This window comes from Eretmochelys imbricata, chromosome 2 (genome assembly GCF_965152235.1).
Source record: "Eretmochelys imbricata isolate rEreImb1 chromosome 2, rEreImb1.hap1, whole genome shotgun sequence".
Lineage (NCBI taxonomy): Eukaryota > Metazoa > Chordata > Testudines > Cheloniidae > Eretmochelys > Eretmochelys imbricata.
Genome location: NC_135573.1, coordinates 183,666,796 through 183,692,553, shown reverse-complemented (window position 1 = coordinate 183,692,553; position 25,758 = coordinate 183,666,796). Strand labels below are relative to the sequence as shown.

General features: G+C 38.8%; 1 protein-coding gene across 1 annotated transcript in view; it reads left to right on the top strand.

Moving 5' to 3' along the window:
• MLH1 (mutL homolog 1) overlaps positions 1-25,758 on the top strand; it is a 33,095-nt gene that overhangs the window by 5,459 nt on the left and 1,878 nt on the right. The window contains exons 5-17 of the mRNA XM_077811067.1: positions 4,494-4,566; positions 6,081-6,172; positions 6,945-6,987; positions 9,286-9,374; positions 13,781-13,893; positions 15,629-15,722; positions 16,952-17,105; positions 18,412-18,773; positions 20,738-20,886; positions 23,063-23,171; positions 24,237-24,300; positions 24,871-25,035; positions 25,258-25,350. Of these exons, the coding sequence (XP_077667193.1) occupies positions 4,494-4,566; positions 6,081-6,172; positions 6,945-6,987; positions 9,286-9,374; positions 13,781-13,893; positions 15,629-15,722; positions 16,952-17,105; positions 18,412-18,773; positions 20,738-20,886; positions 23,063-23,171; positions 24,237-24,300; positions 24,871-25,035; positions 25,258-25,350 (1,600 nt within the window). The remainder of the gene's footprint in view (positions 1-4,493; positions 4,567-6,080; positions 6,173-6,944; positions 6,988-9,285; positions 9,375-13,780; positions 13,894-15,628; positions 15,723-16,951; positions 17,106-18,411; positions 18,774-20,737; positions 20,887-23,062; positions 23,172-24,236; positions 24,301-24,870; positions 25,036-25,257; positions 25,351-25,758) is intronic.

Genomic DNA, 25,758 nt, shown 5'->3' with positions numbered 1-25,758 from the left:
AACTATAGAGGTAGGTAACGTTGCTGGGTTTATCTAATTTAACGTAATTTTAAACCTTCATATAAGATTAACAATTCCTTTAAAGTAGGGCTGTGAAGCGATTAAAAAAATTAATCGCGCAATTGATCGCGCTGTTAAACAACAATAGAATACCATTTATTTTAAATATTTTTATATGTTTTCTACATTTTTAAATATATTAATTTCAATTACAACACAGACTACAAAGTGTACAGTGCTCATTTTATATTTATTTTTGATGACAAATATATGCTCTGTAAAAACCAAAAAAATTGTATTTTTCAATTCACCTCATACAAGTACGTTAGTGCAATCTCTTTATCATAAAAGTTGAACTTACAAATGTAGAATTATGTACAAAAAAACCTGCATTCAAAAATAAAACAATGTACACCTTCAGAGCCTACAAGTCCACTCAGTCCTCCTCCTTGGTCAGTCAATCACTCAGACAAACAAGGTTGATCACAATTTGCAGGAGATACTGTTCCCTGCTTCTTGTTTACAATGTCACCTGAAAGTGAGAACAGGTGTTCGCATGGCACTGTTGTAACTGGCATTGCAAAATATTTACGTGCCAGATGCGCCAAACATTCATATGTCCCTTCGTGCTTTAACCACCATTCCAGAGGACATGTGTCCATGCTGATGATGGGTTCTACCTGATAACGATCCAAAGCGATGAGGACTGCTGCATGTTCATTTTCATCACCTGAGTCAGATGCCACCAGCAGACGGTTGATTTTCTTTTTTGGTGGTTTGGGTTCTATAGTTTCTGCATCAGAGTATTGCTCTTTTAAGACTTCTGAAAGCATGTGCCACACCTCGTCCATGTCAGGTTTTGGACGGCACTTCAGATTCTTAAACCTTGGGTCAAGTGCTATATTTTTACAAATCTCACATCGGTACCTTCATTGCGTTTTGGCAAATCTGCAGTGAAAATGTTTTTAAAACGAACACGTGCTGGGTCATCATCAAAGACTGCTATGAAATATATGCAGTATGCAGGTAAAACAGAGCAGGAGACATACAATTGTCCCTCCACGGAGTTCAGTCACAAATTTAATTGAAGCATTATTTTTTTAATGAGCATCATCAGCATGGAAGCATGTCCTTTGGAATGGTGTCCAAAGCATGAAGGGGCATACGAATGTTTAGCATATCTGGCACGTAAATACTTTGCAGCGCCGGCTACAACAGTGCCATGTGGACACCTGTTCTCAATTTCAGGTGACATTGTAAGTAAGAAGCAGGCAGCAGTATCTCCCGTCAATGTAAACAAACTTATATGTTTTAGCGATTGGCAGAATAAGAAGTAGGACTGTGTGAACTTGTAGGCTCTAAAGTTTTACACTGTTTTGTTTTTGAGTGCAGTTATGTAACAAAAAAAAAAATCTACATTTGTAAGTTACACTTTCATGATAGAGATTGCACTTCAGTACTTTTATGAGATAAACTGAAAAATACTATTTCTTTTGTTTATCATTTTTACAATACATATATTTGTAATCAAAAATAATAATATAAAGTGAGCACTGTGCACTTTGTATTTTAAGTCAATATTGAAAATGTAGAAAAACATCCAAAATATTTAATTGTCAATGGGTATTCTGTTATAAGTGCGATTAATCGCGATTAATTTTTTTGAGTTAATCCATGTGAGTTAACTGTGATTAATTGATAGCCCTACTTTAAAGGAATTCTATTTTAGAGACCAATCTAGTGCAAACTTTCTTGTCCATTTTTCACTTTCAGATAAAATTATATAGGTAGAACTGGTTACTTGATATTTCCCATTATAAGACCGTGTTTTCAGTTGCTTATGATTTTGCCAAACTCTTAACCACTTGGGCTGAAATTTTCTTTGCTGGGTATATACCTCAGACTAAATTACTTGGGGAAATTTTACCCAAATTGGTTCAGCTGTTCTGAGAATGAGGCTAGGAAAAAATACATTGTTTTGTCCATGTTAAAAAAAATTCTGGCAACCTTTTCTTTGATGAGCTTTAGTGATCCCATGCTTTGGAGCAGGGAGTTAAAATTTGGCAAGGAAGTGGCCTTTGTGATGAGCCTTTTGCCATTCTGATGAAAACCTACCCAAATTTGGCCAAGTTATAAGCTTTTGAAAATTTACAGTTTGCATATGCTCACTAGAGAGTTGTTAGATTTTTGTCAGGTACATTTCCTGAAGATTCTGTCCACATTGGGCATGTTCCCCTTGGGCATATCAGTTATGATGCAATCTCTAATTACAACATTATATTTGAGGATACTCAGAGAACCTCATGGCTTAAGACACTCCAGATACGGGTGGTTTTTTGTTCAGATTTGGTTTTTTTCCCCTTTCTAGGTTATGTCTTGCTTTATCTTATACAAACTGACTTACCTTGTCTCTCTAAGAAAAGGGTAGGTGAGATAATATCTTTTATTGGGCCAACTTCTGTTGTTGGTGAGAGACAAGCTTTCCAGTTTACACAAAGCTCTTCAAGTTTGGAAAACTAGAAGACCTGAAGAAAAGCTCTATGTAAGATCGAAAGCTAGTCTCTCACCAACAACAGAAGCTGGTCCAATAAAATATATTACATCATCCGCCTTGTCTCTCTAATATCATGGGATAAACATGGTTATAACATTGCAGCATTAAACCCTTTTGTTAACATATTTGTTTTTAATGATTATGACATCTTCAAATAGCTAACTGTTCTCTTTCTAATTTATTTTGTCTTCAACTAAAAAAAAAAAGTCCTATAGGTATCCATCCGGTACTTTGACCCACTGCCCCATAAATTAAAAACCAAAGGACTGTCCATAAATATGTACACCTTAGCCCCCACCATCCTCAGCAACCTTAATCAAGAGGGGAAAAAGATGGGCTTTGCAACACATTTGGGAGGTTCATAAATCTGGTCTCTGGCAAACCAAAAGGGAGCAGACTCTACAACTGAGGACTCCTTACAGAGAATGCCCTGCCACCAGTCCCCTTTTGTTTATGTTGAAAGAGCTTCTGCTCAAATCCCTTACCTGGTCTTAACTGTGGGGCTGAGGATGCGGGAAGAGGTGAATTCTCAGGTAACCTGGTCCCAAGCCATTTCGGATACCTTGAATTCCACCCTGAAGCTTATTGGAAGCCAGTGTATGTCACAGAGCACTGGTCTGATGTTGTACCCAAGTTGAATGCCATTTAATAAGAATGCTGCAATATTTTGCATTGGGCTGAGCCTCCAAGGTGTAGATTACAGTAATGTAATCTCAAGTTAACAAAGGCATTTTTACATGCAAAATGTTTAGAATTAGGTAGTTTTTAAATAAAGTGATAATAGTTATCTAAATTCTGTACCTGGAAAGAGATGTATATTGGCTGTCCCCGGTATCTTAAAATTTGTTAAAATTTATGTGAATTTTGAAGAAAAATATTTGGCCACTAGAGGGCAGTCATGGTTTTTTAAAAAATGTTTTGTTTTACAGTAAAATGTAGCAGTTTTTCATCTTTTTTGTTTTTGCAAACAGTGTTGTGAATATTGTTCCAGGAATACAAAAATGGGACAGTTAAGGAAAACCTGTACCAGTTAGCTTAAGTCAGAATCTCTCCTTCCATTAGAGATAAAGTTTTTGTTATAACTTAGAACTACTGTTTTTCCTCTTAACAGGAAATAACTTTGTCTTATACTAACTATACAATACATAGGTAGGGACTAGAAACATGTACTACATAAACTGATTAACCTGTATAACTCACTAAAGCAATTACATCCTTCAAAGATCCTAACTATAATACTCCAATAGTGAAAATAATAAAGTGCACGTGTAGATTTGTAAGATACTATATTTACAAGGCAGGTCTGCTAATCTAACTCGTCCCTTGCTGAAGCACTGTCCTATGGTCCTTAACAAGGAAATAGCTGAACCTCAAACAAAAAAGAAAGAGTTATAACCCATCCTACAGCAGAGGATATTGTAAGATTCTGTTTTATTACCTGAGCAGGTGAGAGTGATTGCAAATAGATAAGAGAATAGAATACAATTGTGGCTCTTACTTGTCCACAAGACAAGGGAAAAAAAATTGCAACCAGTAAAAATAAAAATAAATTAAACCACATATAAGCTTGATTAATCATGCAGATTAGTAATTCCTTTCACATTGTCCATTTTATTTCCTCTTCAAGCTTTAAGAATACTTAAAGTTCTCACTCAAAGACTGATATTAGAGCCCAATGTTTCTTGTATCAAAAAAATCTCAAATATTTGTTTTATATTCCTGTAAATATGTTAGTGACATAGAAGTTCAAAAAATGAAAAGTAAAACTTGGATAAACCTGGGAAAAAAACAAAAAACAAAAACCCCAACACTGACTGGAATGGCTTATTTCCTGAAACCCCCTCGCCCCTACCTGATTTTTCACAATATTCATGTCTGATCCCCCCTCCCCCACAGCTACTTCAGTGTCTGACAACTATTTTTTTTTTTTTCTGATTAGAGCTAGCTATTGTGATGGAAAACTGAAAGCGCCTCCCAAACCTTGTGCTGGAAACCAGGGGACTCAGATCACGGTAGGTGGTGGTGGTGATTTGTTTCTTGTATTACCATAGTCCTAGCCCAGTTCATGGACCAGTACCTACTGTGCTAGGTAAACACAGAACAAGATGATGATCCATGCCCCCAAAGGATTTAGGTTATTGTCTGTCTTTCTGGCCTGCACATCTACAGCCTCATCAACTAAAAACGTATTTTATAATTGCCATGTAGTTTTTGTGACCTTGTAGAGTATTTTACAGATTTTACAACAACATAAGTGCTTTGTGAAATCTGTCCAAAGACTGTAGGGCAAATTGCACAGGCTTCTCTTCCTCTCTAGATGGTGGCAGTGTATAGTGACATGGGAGAAATATTTAATTTTGTTATGTTTGGACTTGACATGTTAGCATTGGGAGAGTTAGGTGTACATCATATTTAAAACCATGCAATATTGAATTTCATCATAAACTTAATGGGACACTGGCTTCCAAATCCAGTGTTAGGTCTAGTGTGTTAGTTGACCTAGTCACCTAAATAAAGAATCGGTACATAAAACACAGATTAATATTGTGCAGTAGATATAGCAGTATGGGAAGAGAAGAGTTAGTGTTTTTTCCCATGCTGCTCACACTTGGGAGGAGCTCTCCATGAACATATGTAAAGCTACCTCATTATCTTCCTCCAAAACCCACTTCAGAGCTCTTTTTCTGTTTCCTACAAAATACTTTACAACAATTAAAGTGCTGGTGTGCTGAGACCACTGCCTATCATGCTGTCTAATAATGTCTCATTTTTAACTTGTACTCCGCCAACTGTCTATCCATCTTTTGTCTCTTGTTTTACACGTAGATTTTAAATTCTTTGAGGCAGGGAGTATGTTCTGTGTTTGTAAAGTGCCTTGTGCAAAGGTGTCTGGTCCATGACGAATAATTAAGGTGTCTGGTCCATGACAAATAATTAATAACAATAATAGTGGTAGCAACTCTTATAACAAAAACAGGAAACTGAACTTCCCCTAATATTTATGCCTCTAGGAGTCCAACAATGTGTTTAATGTTAATTTGCTAATTTCATTATTTCAGTTGGTCCTAAATTCACAGAAGGGACTGTAGCGATGGATCTTGTTACTTAATTTGTATTGCACTAAAATACACTGAGGGGGAGTACTGTGTCTATAATTGTCAACTGCAATGTACTGCAATGTAGGGATTTTTACCTCAGAACTCTTCTTTGAGTGTTGTTTGATCTGAGGACCAAACACTGGTGAAATTTGTGCCTTCTTGTGAAACATACAGTTATCAAAAATTTTGTGATACTTCACTATCTTTCTCTAGAATGGCATTTTGTTAGGTGAAACTAAGCAGCTAGAGTACAGCTAGAACATAGAATTTGAGTGTTGTTCATAAATTAAAAGATGCCCAGACCATTTAGGTGATTTTATATCAAGAAGATTGGTTCATATCAAATACGTTTTTTAAGTCTTGTTTCAATATGTGAATTTTTTTTTTATTTTTTTTTTTTTAAATAGTGACACTTTTTTTTAATGCAGGTTGAGGATCTTTTTTACAATGTAACTACAAGGAGGAAAGCCTTAAAAAATCCAAGTGAAGAGTATGCAAAAATATTAGAAGTCGTTGGCAGGTAAAGTACTGAAATAATAGCTCCAACTTATTTTATCTGTTGGGTTGCCTTCTTGTGTTGGTTAATGTAAGACAATCCCAGTTTGTATCCAAATATCTGTTTGATAAATTAGAAACCCAAAATAACAATAGAAACCGTGGACATTACTTCCATGGTGGTGTCAGGCTGTCATTATATTGACAAAAATGCCACTGGATCAAATTGTGAGATCCTTACAAGAGTAAACTCCCATTAAAGCCAGATCAGAGTGAAAACTAAGCAAGGACCTTATGATTTGGCCAATTTTGAATGAATGCTTTGGGATTCTCACCTTCCCAGGGATAACTGAACAAGTCGGCCAATTTCCTTCTTCCTTTCCCAGAAACTGAGAGTTTATTCCATTTTACTGAAAAAATCACTAAGGGTGAGATGGAAATTTTGCTGTTCCTCGTAATGCTGGTCTGTCTGACATTGGAATGCTTTAGCTTTTGTCTAGAAGTGGTAAACTGATAGGTTCTTTTTAGAAATTATCATAATTTCCTATACTTGGAGTAAACTAGGTTGATCTTTAAATTTCATGTGGTTTGAGTGGGTCAGCAAACTGTTATACTCTCATGTGGCAGCTCGTTTGAACTGAATTTCTTTTAAACTAAAGAAACTGTTGCTGTATCACAAGAAATGTAGTTATTTGTTCACATGGACTTGCTTGTTAACTACTTTAGTAGAGTATGGAGGGACAGCTTGTCATTTATTCTTTCATGTACTGCAGTTTTGTTTTGTACTTGTTTTTCAGGTATGCCATCCACAACTCAGGTATCAGTTTTTCAGTTAAAAAGGTATGTAGAACCTTTGTAACTTCACATACTTACATCAATTAAATAAAGGGCCTGGTCTTTTGCCATGGATTTTGTAATGGGAATAGTCTGTGAGGTCGTTTTCTTTGCATGTAAAATAATTTGTTTTTCTGTAATCTGGATAAACTAAACATCAGTTTAAAATAATAAATCCAAATAAAAACTGAGCATCAACAGTTCAGATTTTTCCTTGAGCTCACAAAGCTAACACTTATCCGTTTTGTTTTCTGAGGTGCTTCAGGGTGTAAACCAATCTCTAAGGAGTTAGGATGAAACATGGGATGGGAATAGGTTGTCCCACATCTGCCTACTATGGGGTCTCTTGAATCTCCCTGTGAAATGGTGTTGGCCTCTTTAGGAGACAGGATACTGGACTAAGTGGACTGTGGGTCTGATCCAGTCTTGCAGTTCTATGTCACCCCCTTGTTTGACTGCTTTCCCTATTCCTGGGATTTGCATCGTTTTTTTGCAGTTATTTCTTTAGGAATTTTCATATGTTGTTACAAATCCCTAAAACAAGAAGTCTTAAATCTTACTGCTTCTGAAATTTAAAATAAGAGAGTATCATATAACTGCTAGAAACTAGGTGTCTTTTTATCCAAATTGGAGTCAGGTTTGGTAGTGAACTTTTCCCAAACAAGCATTGTTTATACTATGAAACTTACTTTTTGCTGAAAGTTATCAGTAACTGGTAGGGCTGAACTGATGCTGACTGTGGTTTAGCTAGAAGTGTAGTCAAAGACAAACCATGTTGATATGACGGTGAAAGTAGCTGCCATTTATAGTAGAGCTTCCAACATTGCTACCACTGGTGGTGGTGTAAATTTTTTGTTTAAAAAATCTCTACTGTAGATAAGAATCCTTTTCTTTCAAATAGTGATGCAAAGGAGAAAGGCAGCCTGTTATGTGACTTGGAAAATCAGTCTATAATGAACACTAACAGAAACTTTATAACATTGAGGTCCTGCCCAATACTTCTTTATTAACAAATTCTTAATTTTCAATTGACAAACACTTATTGGCTGCTTCTAAAATATCTTTGTTCTTGCATGATTTTTAATGATCAGCCAGCAGATTTCTCAGGATTTACTTACAAATATAGCTTTCCTTTGGCTTATTTTTATTTCATTATATTTAAATAATGAAAAAGACCCTTGAATAAAGACTGTAGTTACCCTGACCATTAATGTTACAACATATCATCAACAGTGTTTAAAAAGCAAACATTCGGATAAGAGCAAAACTCATTTTGGTTAGCCTAACTTAGTTAGTTAGCCAGCCAATGACAAAAAAGCTCCTTTCTAGATCTGCGTTGTTTTGGAAACTTGTTCTCGCTTTTCTCTAAAAATCCTGTCAGATAGATGACTTTTATAGCATGCTCAGAGGGTCATCGAATTCAGGCTATTTTGGACCAAGAACTTATGCTTCTCTCTCTATCATTTTAAAACAAAATAAAAGGTAACCAAAAGCACCTAAGTGACTTAAGAGCCCCAAACCCTTTTTTAAAAAGTCACATAGGCACTTAGGAGCCTAACTCCCATCACTTTCAATAAGGCTTGACTTTTGGTGGAATTTAAGCAAGTACCTAGGTCACTTTTCAAAGTAGAACTTTGGTTCTTAAGTCACTTAGGTGCTTTTGAAAATGTTCCCTATTTGAAAATGTTACCTAAAGACTTTAATGCTATTAAAATATTGTTTATTTGGCAAATGAATAAACCACATTTCTTGCATTCAATAGAAGTTTTCTCATGAATAGACCACTCATGTCACTCTTCAAACTTGCACCTGGAGCAGTTGCCCACTGTCCCCATATCTTGCCACAACGCATTCAAGCACTTAAATGTTGCTGTTACAGCTATACCTGCAATACTCTCCTAGTATAGATGCAGTTTATACTGACAAAGTGCTTTTGTACTGGTTAGGCAAGTGAAATAAGCTATGCTCACAAAGCACTTTCTTGCTGGTATATCTGTGTATACCCTAAGGGTTTTCCCAGCATATCCCTATCCAGTAGTGCTAAGCCAGCAAAAGTTTCTACTGTACACCTGACTTAATCTCCTCTTTGCATAAATATCTACAGACTTTTAAAAAAAGCAAAAAATCACACACACACACACACACACACACACACAACCTTCAGGCAAAACAAAAATTGAGTTTGTGTCCCATATGTTTTTGCAAACTCAGTAGAAAATGTCTTGCAGTTATTGAATAGATTTCTAAAACTTCAATAATAATTGTATTTGTAAACATAGTAACACTAATTTCTTTTCTCTTTAGCAAGGTGATACGGTGGCAGATGTTAGAACCCTATCAAATGCCACAACAGTAGACAATATTAGGTCCATTTTTGGAAATGCTGTTAGCCGGTATGTTGAGCATAAAGTTGTTTTTAAATGAAATCTTATTTTTTAGCTCTGCTTAAAATAAATAATTAAAAAGACCCAAAATCTCTGTGATGATCAGAGTATTTCATAGTAGTATGGTGCAAATGAATGTAGCTATTGAGTTAGAATACTACACTATTTAAGTTAAGATAAAATAACATAGGGTATTACTACCCAGCAGAGGAAAAAGCTGCAGTTGGCCTGTGACAGCTGACTCGGGTTCACGGGGCTCTGGCTGTGGGGCTGTTTCATTGCTGTGTAGGCCACTGGCCTCGGGCTCGGGCCTGGGCTCTGGGACCCTGAAAGGTGGGAGGATCCTAGAGTCCAGACTCCAGCCTGAGCCCGGAAATCTACACAGCAATGAAGCAGCCCTGCAGCCCAAGATCCGCTAGCCTTAGTTGCCTGCAGGGCCAGCTCCAGGCACCAGCTTTCCAAGCAGGTGCTTGGAGCGGCACTGAGAATGGAGTGGCAGTCCGTGTCCCGCAGCTGCAATTCGGCGGCAGCTCTGCTGCTCTTCCTGCCATGGCGGTTTTTGGGAGGCAGTTCCGCCGCTCTTCCGAACATGGCGGCAATTCGGTGGCGACTGCTTGGGGTGGCAAAATTGGTAGAGCCGCCCCTGGTTGCCTGGTATGGGCCAGCCATGGCTGTTTAATTGCTGTGTAGACATATCCTTAGTAGCCACTGAGCTGTCCAGGAAGAGTTCCATGGTGAAGAGGCCTTAGATCATAGGTTGGCAAACTTTTTGGCCCGAAGGCCACATCTGGGTGGGGAAATTGCATGCAGGGCCATGAATGTAGGGCTGGGGCAGGGAGGGAGTGTAGGGTGTGGGAGGGGATGTGCTGTGCAGGAAGGGGCTCAGGGCAAGGGTTGGGACGGAGGAGGGGTGCAGGGTGTACAAGGGGGCTCAGGACAGGGGGTTGGGGTACAGGAGGGGTGCTGTTGGGGGCTCAGGGCAGGGAATTGGGGTGCAGGAGGGTGCGGGGTGTTGTAGGGGGCTCAGGGCAGGGAACTGGGGTGCAGGAGGCTGCGGGGTGCTGTAGGGGGCTCAGGGCAGGGAATTGGGGTGCGGCAGGGGGTTGGGGTACAGGAGGGGTTTGGGGTGTGGGCTCCGGCCCGGCGCCACTTACCTTGAGTGGCTCCGGGGTGTCAGTGGCATGTAGCTGGGCTAAGGAGGGCTCCCTGTCTGCCCTGGCCCTGTGCTGCTCCTGGAAGCAGCCGGCACCACGTCCCTGTGGCCCCTAGAGGACTCGGGGCGGGGGGGAGGGCAGAGGGCTCTGTGCGCTGTCCTTGCCTGTGGGTACTTCCCCCAAAGCTCCCATTGGCCACAGTTTCCTGTTCCTGGCCCCCATGGGAGCTGGTGGGGCGGTGCCTGCAGTGGGGGCCGTGGGGACGTGGTGCCGACCGCTTCCGAGAGTGGCGCGGTATACCACGGGGGTGGCAATCCCATGGGCTGGATCCAAAGCCCTGATGGGCCAAATGCGACCTGCGGGCCATAGTTTGCCCACCCCTGCCTTAGACTGTATTAACTTTTCAGCAAATTCCCTTCAGGTTTAATGAAGATGGGGAAAGAATGATGCACATTGTACAGCTCTCTCTAACCTCACAGAAGGGTCTTTCATATATCCAAGAACAGGGTCAGGGGGAACTAGGAATATTTCCACATAAGTGTCTGATCTTCCCTGCAATGTGCAGAAAGGGAACTGTCTGTACCTGGAGAGAATCTTCTAAACGCTGATCTTAGAGGATAGTTTGGCCCAATATCTTCTAGAAGTGCCTACATCTCCTTTATTGAAAAGCTCCTCTCAGTATTTCCTCCTATTACACCTTACTCGTTAGAACTAGTAATTCCTTCAAATGTGCTTTTCTGAAATCTTAAATCTGTATTTGTACATTGACTATAAATTCGAATTAGAGGTCTCATTGAAGAAATCATAAGAAAGGGGTTATAAAAATATCCCCTACGCCAGAAAGTCTCCGCAGTAGTTGCAGGAAGAATCCCCTTCCATAAAATGCTTATCTGCATACATTTCATAGAACAGTTTTGCAGAATGCTTTGCTGCCAACTCTGTTGGACTCCTGCCAACACTGATAGAAGGGTCAGTTTGATTCTGTTACTAACATTAGAAGGAATGGAAGGAAGTTGAGGAATGGAACTGACTGTGTGACTTTAAAAATCACGTTAACTCCTTTCTAGGGAGCTATAATGATAAATTACCTAGGTTTGATAAGATTTCCTTGGCCAGTGTAAATAGGATCTAACGTGCTATAAGAGTTTTACAAACTGCGATGGAGACTAATATAGTTAAGACCTGTCAGTACTAACCAGGGGAAATGTTTAAGCACTCTCTACCAACATCCCACCCCTTAATGCAGATCAGATAAAAGTGGAGACTGAAAAGGTATGTAGATCATAGTTTCAGGAAAAGTAATAATATTCAGTTATGGACCCAGTGACAATTTAAAACTCTCTCTTGGTCTCTCAATGCTAGTAACATGTGCCTTAAACCTTGCAAGTACTAAAATTCATGCTTGCCAGTGATAATGTAACAGTCATTCCTGTTCCTAGGTAGCCACAGGATATTGGACAATGTGGCATGTTAATTTATTGAAAAGCTATGAAAATCTAGATAATTTATAGAGGCTTTTGAAATTTTTCTTTCTAATTTTACTATCAATTTGAGGGTACATGGTAAATAAGACTACTTGGCTTCATTATTTGTGTGAGTAACAATTTTATGTACCAACAAAGAATGTTAAGACTCCCTAAAAGGATTCTGATATTGGGTAACTATCACATAAACAAAACATCTGCACTGTTGTCATAGCAGTGTTGTTGTAGCCATGTTGGTCCTAGGATATTAGACAAGGTGAGTGAGGTAACATCTGTTATTGGACCAACTTCTGTTGGTGTGAGACAAGCTTTTGAGCTTACACATAGCTCTTCTTCAGGCCTTTGAAAGGCACTCAGAGGGTCACAGCTAAATACAAGTTGGAACAGATTGATTAGTTTAAGGAGTTAACACGTATTTCAAAGGACCATTCAAGGTCAGGGCACTGGCTCCTGGGAGCTCTGCTTTCGCCACTGCGGTTCCTGGTAGAGCTCTGCAGATACTGATTTATATCCACATGGATGTAAATTTTGTATCCGCGAGGGGCTCTAGCTATCGGGGCATTTAGTGCATTGGATGAGATACCACATGTTGCGATAGGAATGTGCAGGACCCATGGATCTTGAAAGGTATATCGTGGAAGGTGTTGATCATTACAGCATTGGATATATGTCTACAGGTTTTGCATCTATTGTTCTGGCAGGATCTGGTGCTGCTTTGAGTTTGTGTGTCATGGTCTGTGTGGAACTTGCCTCTGATGATGAGGTTGAGGAGTTGTTCGAAGGCCAGAAGAGGGATTTCAGGAAAGATTTACGTGGTTCCCATAGAATATGGGTTGTGATTGTTTGATACCCTGTATGGGTTCCAGAGTGAGGTGACAACTAGGGATGTGCAGTCAGAGTGGGGTTTATTTCTGTAATGAAGCAGGTTCTCTTGGGCTATTTGGCCCATTCCGTGATGCAATTTATTTCTCTGTTGGAGTGTCCTTGTTTGGTGAAGGCGGTTTTAAGTGTGTCAAGGTGTATATTTTGTGGTATCTGAGTGCCTGGCTGCAGATAACAGATTTTTGGTGTGTTTGGAGTGCTTACTGGATCTGTGAAGGTGGGTGTGGTGATCTGTGTGTTTCTTCTAGATATTTTTCTGTAGTGTTCCATTGTTGAAGTGGATCATGGTTTCCACGAAATTGATGCCAGTGTGAGAGTTTAATGGATGGGTAGTAGTTGTGGTGGAAATCTATGAGGGAGTTTAGGTTATCTGTCCAGATGATGAAAATATCATCAGTGTATCTCAGATGTATCATTGGATTCATGGTGCATTTGTCCAGAAATTTTTCTCAAGGTGGTCCATGAAGAGGTTAGCATATTAGGTAGACATCCTAGTACCTGTGGCTGTTCCTATGGTTTGGACAAAGTGTGTGGTGTTGAATGTAATATTGTTATGGGTGGGGATAAAATGGAGCAAGAGTTTGGTGGTGTGTTGGGGTGGCTATCTGACTACATTTCCTAAACAATCTGCACCGCCTTATACTTAGCTTTGACACTCAGAGTACACTTCCCGGCCTTGAAGTGCTCTGTGTAAGCTCAAAAGGTCTCTCTCACCAAGAGAAGTTGATCCAATAAAAGATCTTACCTCACCACCTTGTTTCTCTGTATAACCAAATTCATAATGGTGTATTTCTACTTGCTAGTAATGTAACTATCTTAAACTCATGTCAATAAAACCTTTGCACAGCACCGCATATTTTCATGTATTCTTTTTCAAAATAAAAACTGTCTACAGAGAACTGATAGAAGTGGGCTGTGAAGATGGAAAGCTGGCCTTTAAAATGAAAGGCTACATAACAAATGCAAATTATTCAGTGAAGAAATGCATGTTTTTACTCTTCATAAATCGTAAGTGTAAAGAAATTTGTACAGTTTGTAAATACTTTGTTTCTTTTTGCATAATTTTGAGCAGAGTGTACATCCATTTCTTTCTAAAGAACAGCAGCATCAAGGCTTTGAACGTGCACCTTTTTGAAAATCACATTAAGGGCTAAATTCTGCCATTGGTGAGATCTTGTAGTAAGCAGGGAAGTCGAAAGTCAAACCAAATGTTTACCTGTCTGCAGTGTTTTGTGGTCTGGAGAGTTAGAGTGGCTGGAGCCAGGTCCAGCCTACAGCAATCCATGCGTACCATGACACAGAGTTCTCTGTGGCTCTCCCTACCCCCACTTGCCATAGCCTTCTCCACCCAAACAGGTAGAGGCATGGGGCCACCTCCTTATCCCAGGAGTGGGAGCAGGGGCCTTCCTTCCTTAGGGGTCTCTTCTGCCCCCCATCCCCTCGCCCCCCACAGCAGCAGGGAGGTTTCCCCAAATACTTACTCCTGAACTGGAGTTTATCCGCTGGAGTGGGCGGGCAGATTGGGTCTGCTGCACTTTTTTCCTCCTGTCATACATAGAATCCTCTTCTGGGATAATGTTGGCAGGGCCACCTAGGGTAATGGGATTGTGGAGTTAACACTGCATTAAGATGCATGGGGCAGTTCTGAGTTATTGTTTCTATCATTGCGTCAGTTGCTCAAATCATGTTTTCAGGCTTTACTTCTAGCCATAAATTTACTTAAAAAAAAAAAAAAAAAAGAGAGAGAGAGATTCTGACATAATCGTGTGACTCTAGGAACAGGTGCCTTAAACACAGACCTTCAGTGCCTATATCATAATCCAGCCCTTGCCAGAGCAGGGGGATAGGTTTTATTCCTGTCTCACACAAGGATTTAAACTGTTCCCTGTTCTGGTCACTAAGGGAAGACAGCTTTCTTATCTCCTTCCACCTGAATATGCACAGAATGTCATCCAGGCTAAGTGACAACTGCTTTATCTGAGTACCCTCGTTTGTGCTGCAGGCTAGAGACACAGCTTAAAAGATAGTTGCACAAAAGATTAGCTCTGGCAGTGTTCTCCAAAAACATCACATTGCAAAAAGGTCAGAACACTTGTAACTCTTGTGTTGATCCTCTCATAAAGTCATGTGTATGGTCACCAAGAAAATTGCTTTCCGAAGAAAGCTTTAGGGACCTCGTAGCATTCGATGGCCTGCTGCATGAAGGTCACTGAAGTGAAAATCATGTCATGTGTTTGCCTTTAACTTGTGGGATCCCATTTAGGCTCTCCCAGCACACAGTTGAATATGCTACTGCATGAGAATTGGAAAGTGAAACTTAAACCCTGACTACATTGAATGACAAAAAAGAAGTCTGATTATTAAAACTGAAATAATTTTGAAAATTTTACTGTTGTTTGTAACGCAAGTTAAAAAAAATTATATGAAGGGGGGAAAAAAAAAAGAAAAGAAAGGGAAACTGACCATATCCTAAGAGGACTAGGGAAGAGCAAGGATGGAATAGTAAATGGAAAGTGAGCAAAATACCTTATGGAGCAATTTTTAACTACCATAGATTTATATCAGTGCTTAGACACTATGGAATAGATGCTACTGGAAAAAAAAACTTCAGACTCTTGTACAGCATAAAGTTTTGGGTATAAGGGGGTACTTACGCACTATGTAGTGTGTTTAAATGTGCTGTTTGGACAAGGTGTCACAGAATGCTTTCCCATGATTTTCCCCCTTTTATTATTCATTCCAGATCGACTGGTGGAGTCAACTGCTTTGCGGAAAGCCATAGAAACTGTATATGCTGCTTATTTGCCGAAAAGTACACATCCATTCCTGTACTTAAGGTAAAGTAATAAAAAGTCTTAGGGCTTGTCTTTATTCTCCTGCTACACTGGCAATGCGGGACGTCTAATGTAGCATGTCTGGTGAAGATGTGCTATGTCGACAGGACAGCGTCTCCCGCTGACAAAGCACAATATAGACAGTGCTTTAAGTCTGTTTAACTTACATCACTCGGGGATGTGTGTTTTTCACACTCCTGAGCGACGTAAGTTACATTGACTTAAGCAGTAGTGTAGACAAGCTCTTAACCTCTAATGCCTGTCTTTGTAGAGCTAGCCAGAGTCCGTCATCAATAGCTAGATAAAGGTAAGGTGGGCTTCAAGCTACAGCATGGGGCAGTTTATTCCCAAGCACGTGGTAACTGAAAGTGTTTCTTTCATCTTTTATAGACTAGCAAGTCCAAAACACTAAAGAAAAGGCTTGATTTTCCAGAAGTGTTGAGCACACACAACTCCAGCTGCAGTCTGTTGGATTTGTGGGTTTTCAGCACTAAAAATCAGGCTCCCTGATCTTTTTCACAGCAAGAGCAAAACTCCATCTGTCTGCCTCTCTTCTTGCTAAGAGATAGCAGGGAGCAAGAAGGCTCTTGCAGGGCTTTTAGTAAGCAGTGAGGAAAGCTCTCCAAGAAGGCAGGCCTGGGAGAGACTTTGGAGAACCAAAGACTGATTGAATAGTTGCAGAGAGGGTGGAAATTTTTTGTTGTTGTTGAAAGATAGTTTTGAACTTTAGTTGGGACAAGTGTGACCCTGGAAGGGATGGACTAAGGACTGTGATCTGGGTAGCTGAGTTACCCGACAGAGAAACCACCAAAGTGCTGGAATGACCTTCAGCAACGGCGCTAGCCCAGTGCGGGGCTTCTATATACTATGCCTTGTGACAAAGGGGTGGCTAGTGGTGAGTAGACTGTGTTACATGTGTTCACTGAAAAAGTGACAGTTAGCTTCAAAACAGATTTTAGAAATATCATATAACAAAATTAGTTCATTAATGGGCTGATCCAAAGTAAATGGAAAGAAACGGGTTTTGAATCAAGCCTCTTAGTATTTAGTAGATATCTAAGTATCAAAACAAGTAAGACTCCACTGCAATATCATTAGTTTTGCAGGCCCATTTTAGCTGCCTGTGGTAGGCTTATAGCCTCAATTGACATATCTTGTGCTGAGCATATTCACACACACTCCTCCATCAGTGGGATATTTTTCGGTTAGTTTTCCTTTAAAATGTTTTGCAGCCTGGAAATAGCCCCTCAGAATGTAGATGTGAATGTGCATCCTACAAAGCACGAAGTCCATTTTCTTCATGAAGACAGTATCCTAGAGTGTGTGCAGCAACATATAGAGAGCAAATTACTGGGCTCTAACTCTTCAAGGATGTACTTCACCCAGGTGAGAATATAACTATTAAGAGATGACACGTCTTCACTGTGTTAATAGCCTGTAGTAGCTAGTATTCTAAATTCAAGATTAGAATCTAGTCTGGGCCAGATACTCCTGTTGTACTGTGGATAGTCTCCTGAGAGCTGTGCTGTCCATTTATGAAGTGTGTTTGCTAACATTTATATTTTAAAGTGACACTGTCAACTTCAAATCTACAGAAATAAGACAGAAAAAAAAACAGTGGCAAGGAGACTTAAAGTCAGCGTACCTGAAATTACTTTTAACTTCCTCCCCCCAAACTGATTAGATTTGAAGTTGACAGTGTCACTTTAAATATAAATGTTCTTATTTATATAGGACTTTAAGTCTCCTTGCCATTGTTTTTTTCTCTGTCTTGTTTCTGCGTGAAAGACCTATATAAACAATGGAAATGATTATACACAAAGTGCTGTCAAATGCACAATGAAAACAGACTGAAAAAAATATAAGGAAAAACATTTTTCTTTATCTTTCAGTCAGTCATCTTGGGTTTTCAAATAACGAGAAGATATTTTCAGACAGAAGGGTGAATTTTAAATGGACTCTTATTAATGTTTAATCTTTTACAGTGTATTAAATTAATTGATTTACTGTTATACATTTATTCAATTTAATATTTAGGTTTATACTTAAATACTAACTTACTTACTTAAGTAGAATCATGTATTTATTTAACACTACCAATTTTTGTTTTTGCATAATTTTGTTAATTTCAAAATATTGTATTTTACATACATACAAAGTAGCTATCTAACCTAATAAACACACACATATAGGTTAGGTTTTTTTACACTTCTAACACCAGGCAGGATGAATACCAAATATAGTATAGCATTGCTAGGGATAAAACTCTTGTTTATTATAATAAACAAGCACATAAAAACGTGTTTAAAAAGTGATTGGATTATATTTCTAAGATTATAATTCTTTTGTAAGTAGACTATTGTAAAATAGTATCTAAAGAATAATAATTTTAATTAAATCTCTTTTAAAACAATTTTTAATGTGCTTATTTGTTATAATACACACAGGGGATTGCATCTTCAGAACATTTAAAGATTAACAATTTCTTAACAATAAAGATGATTTCATTCGGGTGAAATTCACCCTGGGCAGAGGGCCCGCAAGCACTTAAATTGGTCTTAAATGAGATTTAAGGGGCCAATCATACAAGGGTAAATGTCACCTTTAGAGAGATACATAGGCATGTACAGTCAACTGATGACGCTGAATTTCTCCTCTCCTCTCCCCTCCCTCCCCCATTTTTGCAATGAAGACTTTGATCCCAGGAGCTGAATGCTCTTCCACTGAGGTTGTTAAATCAGTAGCAAGCTCCTCTTTCACAGCTAAAGGAACAGGTGATAAAGTCTATGCCCACCAGATGGTCCGCACCGATTCCCGAGACCAGAAGCTGGATGCTTTCCTTCAGCCTACAAACAAACCCTTGAGTACAGGGCATACAGCGGTGACCCTAGATGATGGTATAGGACTTTCTGATGGCAGATCCAGACAGCGGGATACGGAAATGGAAGATCTCAATGACTTTGATACAATAGTTGCTGCACAGGGGGATTCAGTGATGGCACCAGAGGGGCAGAAGGAAAGTGGAAGGCTGACTCCTGAAACAGTCCCTACTAGGTAAAAATCTATGCTGGATAGTTGTATTGTTGTCTTTATATCAGAGTGGATAAAAATTGATGTTTTTAAATTTAAAAAAATATTTTTAATTTAAATCAGATATTTTAAATTTATATTAAATATGTTTTAATTTTAAGAAGTAAACCCATTGAAAATTAAATTTTAAATTGACAATGTATGTTAAGGCCTAAAATTATAATGTTTAAATTTTTAAATAAAAAAAATATTTAGCAGTACCTACTTGCTGCCAAGTTTTTAAAGAAAGTCAGACCACTTAACTGGTGGTAGTCACTTGCTAAGCACCTGTAATCAGAGTTGTTGAAGTGCTAAACCAGCTTTTGACAACAGTAAACTTTTCTGCAGGTGTAAACAATATTTTCTCAATCTTGGTTTATTCAACTAGTAGAGTTCAATGAGTAGTTCATTCAAAGCTAAGAAACTATTTGCATTTGAAAAATCAGGAAAGCTCTTTTCCCCCTTCCAATCTATGAATAAAAACTAGATGTGAGAGGATGAGATCTGCTAGTTCTAAAATCTTGATGGATATGGTGATGAGAAGCAGTCGGTTCAGTTCACTGGCTATAGTTGATACTACTTTTGTTTAGTAAATCTATTAATTTTAAATGCAAAATATGTTTTTATAAGAAACAAACTTTTTTATCCAGAATATTTAAGAAAAATTAAATGCTGTTTTTGTGCATTTTATAATTGAATTTCCATCCAAATAGAGTTTGATACAAATGGCAAGTAAAGCAAATTAATATCTAGTAAATAAGAGTAGTATCACTCATTATAAAAAATAATAAAATTTAGAATCTGAATAAATGTAAGTTAAGTTTTATAGTTGCTTAAATAAATGTAATAGGTATAGTGCATCCTTCTGGTTAGCAAAAAGAAGCACCAAATTTAGTGTAATTAGTTGCATATCAATATGTTTTAATAGTTACCAACCAATGAGAATCAGCTTTTCTTTGTGAAAATAACTAAAATGTACAAATACAAAACAATTAATATTGATTATTCAAATCAAGGTTTTCTGGTTGTTGATTTGAATCATGGTTAAAATAGGTAATTTAAATCAGTTCACCCTACTGTTTATGCAGGTGTGCAGTCAAGTTTGAGTGCCTTTTTAAGAAAAAGGGATCAGGAAAGCTATAAAACAAAATATGAACAAATATTGTCTTGAACTTTCATGAGGAATTAAACTCTTTTTTAAACCATAACACACAAGCCTTGAGCTGCTGCTGGAGAATCAGAAAGTGAAAATGACCATTTTCCAAGGTGAGAGATGAATATAAAAGAAACAAACAGCATAAATGGTGAAAAGTAAATAGGGTATGTTTTATTTAAGGCGATCATGTATGAATCACAATCCCTTATATTCATGTAGGGAGGATTAAGTACAGGAGGAAACTCAATGTGCAGGGAGGTTACACAGTGTTCCTTCTCCAGTCTTGCAGATAGTCTCTATAAAAGATAATCTGACCTGGGGCTATTTAACTATATGCAAAACTCTTAAAAGAGGATTCCCAGAGCAGCCAGTCAGGGGAGGCCCTGGTAATAGGCCTTGTCCACTAGAGCTGCTCTGACAGTTTGTCTAGAGCTATCAGGGAGAGAGCTTATTTTTCATTACACTGAAGAAAATCAAATGTAGTTAAGGAACACACAGGAGCTTTTGTGGTATCTTCTTTAGGGATTGGTCTAACTCCTGTTGAATTTGATGCGTGTTGAGTTGGGCCTTTAAACGGTTAATTTGTCCAATGTGATTAGTAAGATGGATCCCTAAATAGCCTTGACAGTTGCCCTGTTTTGTCAAATAGTGCCTTGGAAATTAACCAAAACAGTCTTTCTTTCTTTGAAAGCTAGATGGGTTTCCTGATTGCGGTTTAATGTAGGGTTACCACACTTCACTGCTGCGTATATACTTGTATATCATCCTAATGAGCTTTGTCTCTGTATTGCAGAAAGAGACAGTGGACAGGCTCGGATGTGGAAATGGAGGAAGATGATACCAGAAAGGGAATGACTGCTGCCTGCACCCCTAAGAGAAGGATTATTAACCTAACCAGTGTGTTGACTCTGCAAGAGGAAATTAGTAGCCAAGCACATGCAAGTATGCAAGTCAATTGTTCCTCAAGATGGTTATTTTTCTGACAGTTAAACACATGATTGCTTGGACTACTTAAGATAATTCTATAGAAGTGGTACAAGAAGTCTGTTTGTTACAAAAGAAAGCTTGCTGGGGCTTTTGTACATGTTTCTTTAGCTTGCAGATTGACCTGCTAAACCGGAACCGTATTCAATTAATCCAACTGTCAGAGCAAAATTTGTATTAAGTTTTTTAAACCATGATGATCTGCTTCTGCACAGACATTTTCCACGTAGAAAGGGAGAGGTGCACACTTTATGTCTAAGGGCTGGTTTACCCTTTAGTGAGCCTGCATATTAAACCACATTACTAAACAAAATGCGCTAATTTAATGTAAGGCTTTTTTCCATTCCAGATACAGGTATTAACTCACCCCATAGATGAACAGCCTGCAAAATTGCAGCCTAAATGGCAAGGTTCTGTGTTTATTTGCTCTGGATACAGGGACAAAGTGAGATTTCTTAAACAATGGAACTTTTGTAAAACAAAAAGATACATTTTTTTTTTCTTTTTTGCTCTCTAATTTGCATGCAGAGATGTTCAAGGGTAAGCCATGTTCACAGGAATTTTTTATTGCCTAGTTGCAAGTCTCTGAAAATAAATTTATAGTGGAAACAATGATGGGACAGATTAATTAAACTGCTGTAGTTTGTGCATGCCATTTTTACTTGAATGAGGAAAAGGGAACCACTTTCATTGTGACAGGTAAAATACTATTCCCATCTTGCAGATGCTTAGGGCAGTTTCCTCTCAGGTGGTGTTTCACTTTGCATCTGCTGCACAGCACAATCCTTGTTTGTTAGTGAGATTTAAATGCAATAGGAGTGGCATCCATTCAAACATTCCAGCCCTATTAAGCTGGTCTAGGTATTGGAAATCATATGGCATGACAGTTTTTGTCTAGTTAATTTTAATTGGTTGGTAACAAGGTTCAGGGAAATTCCACAGCTAAGAAGGCCAGCATCTGTAGATAACTGCGTTAGCTGCTAAGGCTAAGAAATCTTGACTCCTAGCAATCAAAGGGTTTAATAATGATCTCCTGAAACTCCTCAATGCTGGCTGCTAGTACTGAGTGCAAAATGTCATATCCTGGTGTATCTAGTTCACCCATTCAGTGCTTAAATATTAAGGCATTGTAGTTGCAGCTATTTTGTAGCCACCAAAAAACTTCCCAGAATGATAGCAGTCAGAATTTGAGTAACTGTTCCATTTTGTGTTACCTCCATTATGTCTCTGAAATACATACCGGAAAGGCTTGTAAAAGTGAAATACATCGGCATTACTTTCACCCATGATGAGTTATAAAAGTGTCAGAAGACTTACCGGTACGGGGGCTGGCTCCAGCCCCTGAAGCGACAGGGCTGGGAGCGGGGGTCAGCGTCTCCCCAGCCAGCCCCTCTACACTGCCTGGCCTGTGCTGCCCAGGGCTCCAGTGGCGATTTAAAGGGCCCGGGGCTCCGGTAGCGGCCCTTTTAAATCCCCGGACTTGGGGCAGCTACTCCTTTTGCGGCCCCCCCCTCGCCCCCCGTTGGCCAGGGGTGGGGCAAAAGAGGCAGTGGCGTTAAAGTGGAACAGAGCTTCATTTGAAGAGTCTCACTTTTTATTGTAAGCTCACTTTTTCTAAACAATGAGGACAGAAATTTCTTCTGGGAAAGCAAATAAAAAGCTAAGAACCCTGATCTGCGTATATACTTGGTATCAGTGGTGAGTATAGCCCGAGTAGGAACAACAGCAGGGTCAATTTTTAAATTGGATTTTATTGTGGAGGGGTTTTTTGCATTACCAGCTTTCTTTTAGGCATGTTTGGTATTTATTATTCTTTTCCAACCAGGAACTTCTCCAGTAAAATGTGATAAAATTCAAGTAAAATATTCAAGATTTTAATTTAATTTCGAATTTAATAGAACCTTTCTCATTCATACATTGTGTTTATCTATTTTAGGATTAAACTATTGGAGTGTTTAGAATTTCCTTGGTAGTTTTTAGTTTATTATTTATTTTGGACTGAAGTGTATAGTAGTGATTCAAGTAGTAGTTTGAGATTTTCACAACTTGAATAATCAAGATACTTTGCAGACTATAGCAGATCTGGGCTGGGGGGAATTTATACGACCTCATGTTGTTAGATGTATTATTCCAGGTCTTCAGGAGATGCTACGTGATCACTCGTTTGTTGGTTGTGTTAGCCCACAGTGGGCACTGGCACAATACCAGACAAAGCTGTATCTTCTCAATACCACCCAACTCAGGTAAACATACTGATTCATGCTGTTAGATGTGTTAACAACTGAAATAACTGGTGAACACAACTGAGTAGTTAAAATAAGAAAGAGGTACAAAGGTACTGTGAATGCTGCCTTTGAAATCTAGCCAAATTGTGATTTGATGAACACTCAAGTGTGAAAGACCTCAAATTTTTAATCATCTTATTTTTTTGTATTGATCCTGCAAAATGTATGGGCTACTGCTACATCATTAAAATGCACTTTACTGTGTTGTGTCCCACTGACTAAAAACCCAGAGGATGAAAGGAATTTGATTGTACATCACACTTACCGATACCGTTCATTTGAATAGCTATGTTATTGAAACATCAAGGAACCTAATTCTTTTAAAATCAGTTCTGTGCCTGATTACAGAGCCTGCAGAATATAAGGACAATGCAAATTGTATGTGTAAACCTACAAAAAAAAAACCTGCCAAACCTAGGCCCTGCTGCCTTGAGGTATCAAGTTATGTACTGTCTTTTATCAGCACAGAATCGGAGTCCTTTTCTCCCAGGCTAACACCACACAGTTCGGAGATTAAGGGTTTGTCTCCACAAACATTTAGTTCTCGGCAAGATAGGCTGTGAATCTACCCTGCAGTATGCAGATCTGATGATATGTGTTGGTTGTTACAGTGCTTTGGTCTACCCCTCTTTGAAATGGGATTAATCAGAGTGCATTAATGAACTGTTAACCTGCACCAGCAAGATCCACACAGGTAGTTAGAGCACCACAGGCTTGAACTAAATGTTTTTATAGACAGGCCATGAGATCCTAACACATCAGTATATAGAGCTCTAACAGGCTGTAATAAGGTTCATTCTGTAGCTAAGGCCTTGTCTACACTGGCAAGTTTCTGCACAGTAAAGCAGCTTTCTGCGGTTTAACTCCCAAGGTGCACACACTGCCAGGCCATTTAGTGGTTTGCTAGGTGTACTGCTTTTTTTCTACAATTCTGCCATTGCAAAGGAGAGAATATGCATATGACAAAAAATTAGACAGAAATGGTCGTTTCAATAACAAATTAACTCTTTTCCTCCAATTCAGCCAAGAACTCTTCTACCAGATTCTTCTTTATGACTTTGCAAACTTTGGAGTTCTGAGGTTGTCAGTAAGTGTAACTTCCCTTCAAATCTTATATGCAGGTTTTGGAGAGAATGATCTGATACAAAAGTTTTAACCTCCCATATATGGGTCTGGTAGCTCACATAATTAATGACCACCTGTAAAAAAACTGGTCTAAGTGAATTGTCTAGCATCACATAAGAACTCTTGGGCAGAGACAGAGCTGGAATTCTCTTGGTCAGGATTCAGCTACCTTAATCATCCTTTCTCTTCCTGCAACCCTCTGCCTTATTCTGGTAGTGGTTGCTTTATTATTAGTGTCAGATTCTGTTCCTTAAACAGCGTCAGTGTTTGTTAATGTACTAGATTGTGTAAAAACATTCCTTCTGTTTTGCTCTAGCTTCATCAGAAATGTATTAGGAAGTGTTAACATTTGGCGTTTAATATGCCACTATATTTTGCAGTGGTCTTTAGAGAAGGGAGTGTTTGTAAAGATACTTCTGTATTCTCAGGGGGAAAAAATAATTGACTGCTTCATGAGGAACATCTGGATTTTGAAGGGGTGAAGTGTATGGGTGGTAGTGATGATTGTATCGTACCTCATGGTCACTTACAGGAGCCAGCTCCGCTGTATGATCTAGCTATGCTAGCCTTGGAGAACACTGAAAGTGGCTGGACAGAAGAAGATGGCCCAAAGGAAGGACTTGCTGAATACATTGTCGAGTTTCTAAAAAAGAAGACTGAAATGCTGAAAGACTATTTCTCTTTTGAAATTGATGAGGTGACTACTGCTGTTGCTTTTATGTCATAAGGTTATTTGTCTAACTCTTAGGTGTTGGTAATGCACAATAGGAAACTATATTTACTATTTTTGATTTGCTTTAAGGCTAGTACCCACCTGATAAATACAATCACTTACTGTCCAGCAAACAGCAGTGTGTTGATATGGCTAGCAGGTAAATCATAGATATTTCAACATATAAAGAAAATGTTATGCTTACAGGATGGAAACCTTACTGGATTACCCCTCCTGATAGACAACTATGTTCCACCATTGGAGGGACTACCTATGTTTATCCTTCGCTTAGCCACAGAGGTATGGTGCTGTTCAGCAGTTAGTTAATGGGGAAGCTAACGAGTCTGCAAATGTTACCTTTTTTCTTCGTCGTTTTTAGATGTTCTCTAAAATGAAATTACTAATAGGCAGGCATGCAATAATTCAACCACTAAGAAATTCACCAGAAATTGATGTGGGGAGAAGAGTTCATACAGAATGGCATAGGCCCAGTTCTGACAGAAGCAGTTGGTGCAAAAGTACAACTGCCAACATTCCTGCCTCAAATGACCATACACAGCATTTTTAAATATCTGCCAACGTCATAATTATCACATTATAATGGTAATACAGATGCTGACATAGGGGCTATGCTCTAAACTTTCTCTTCTAAAAGGAAAACTGCACTGATTGCTTAAGTCCATTCATTGTTAAATACTCACTATATAA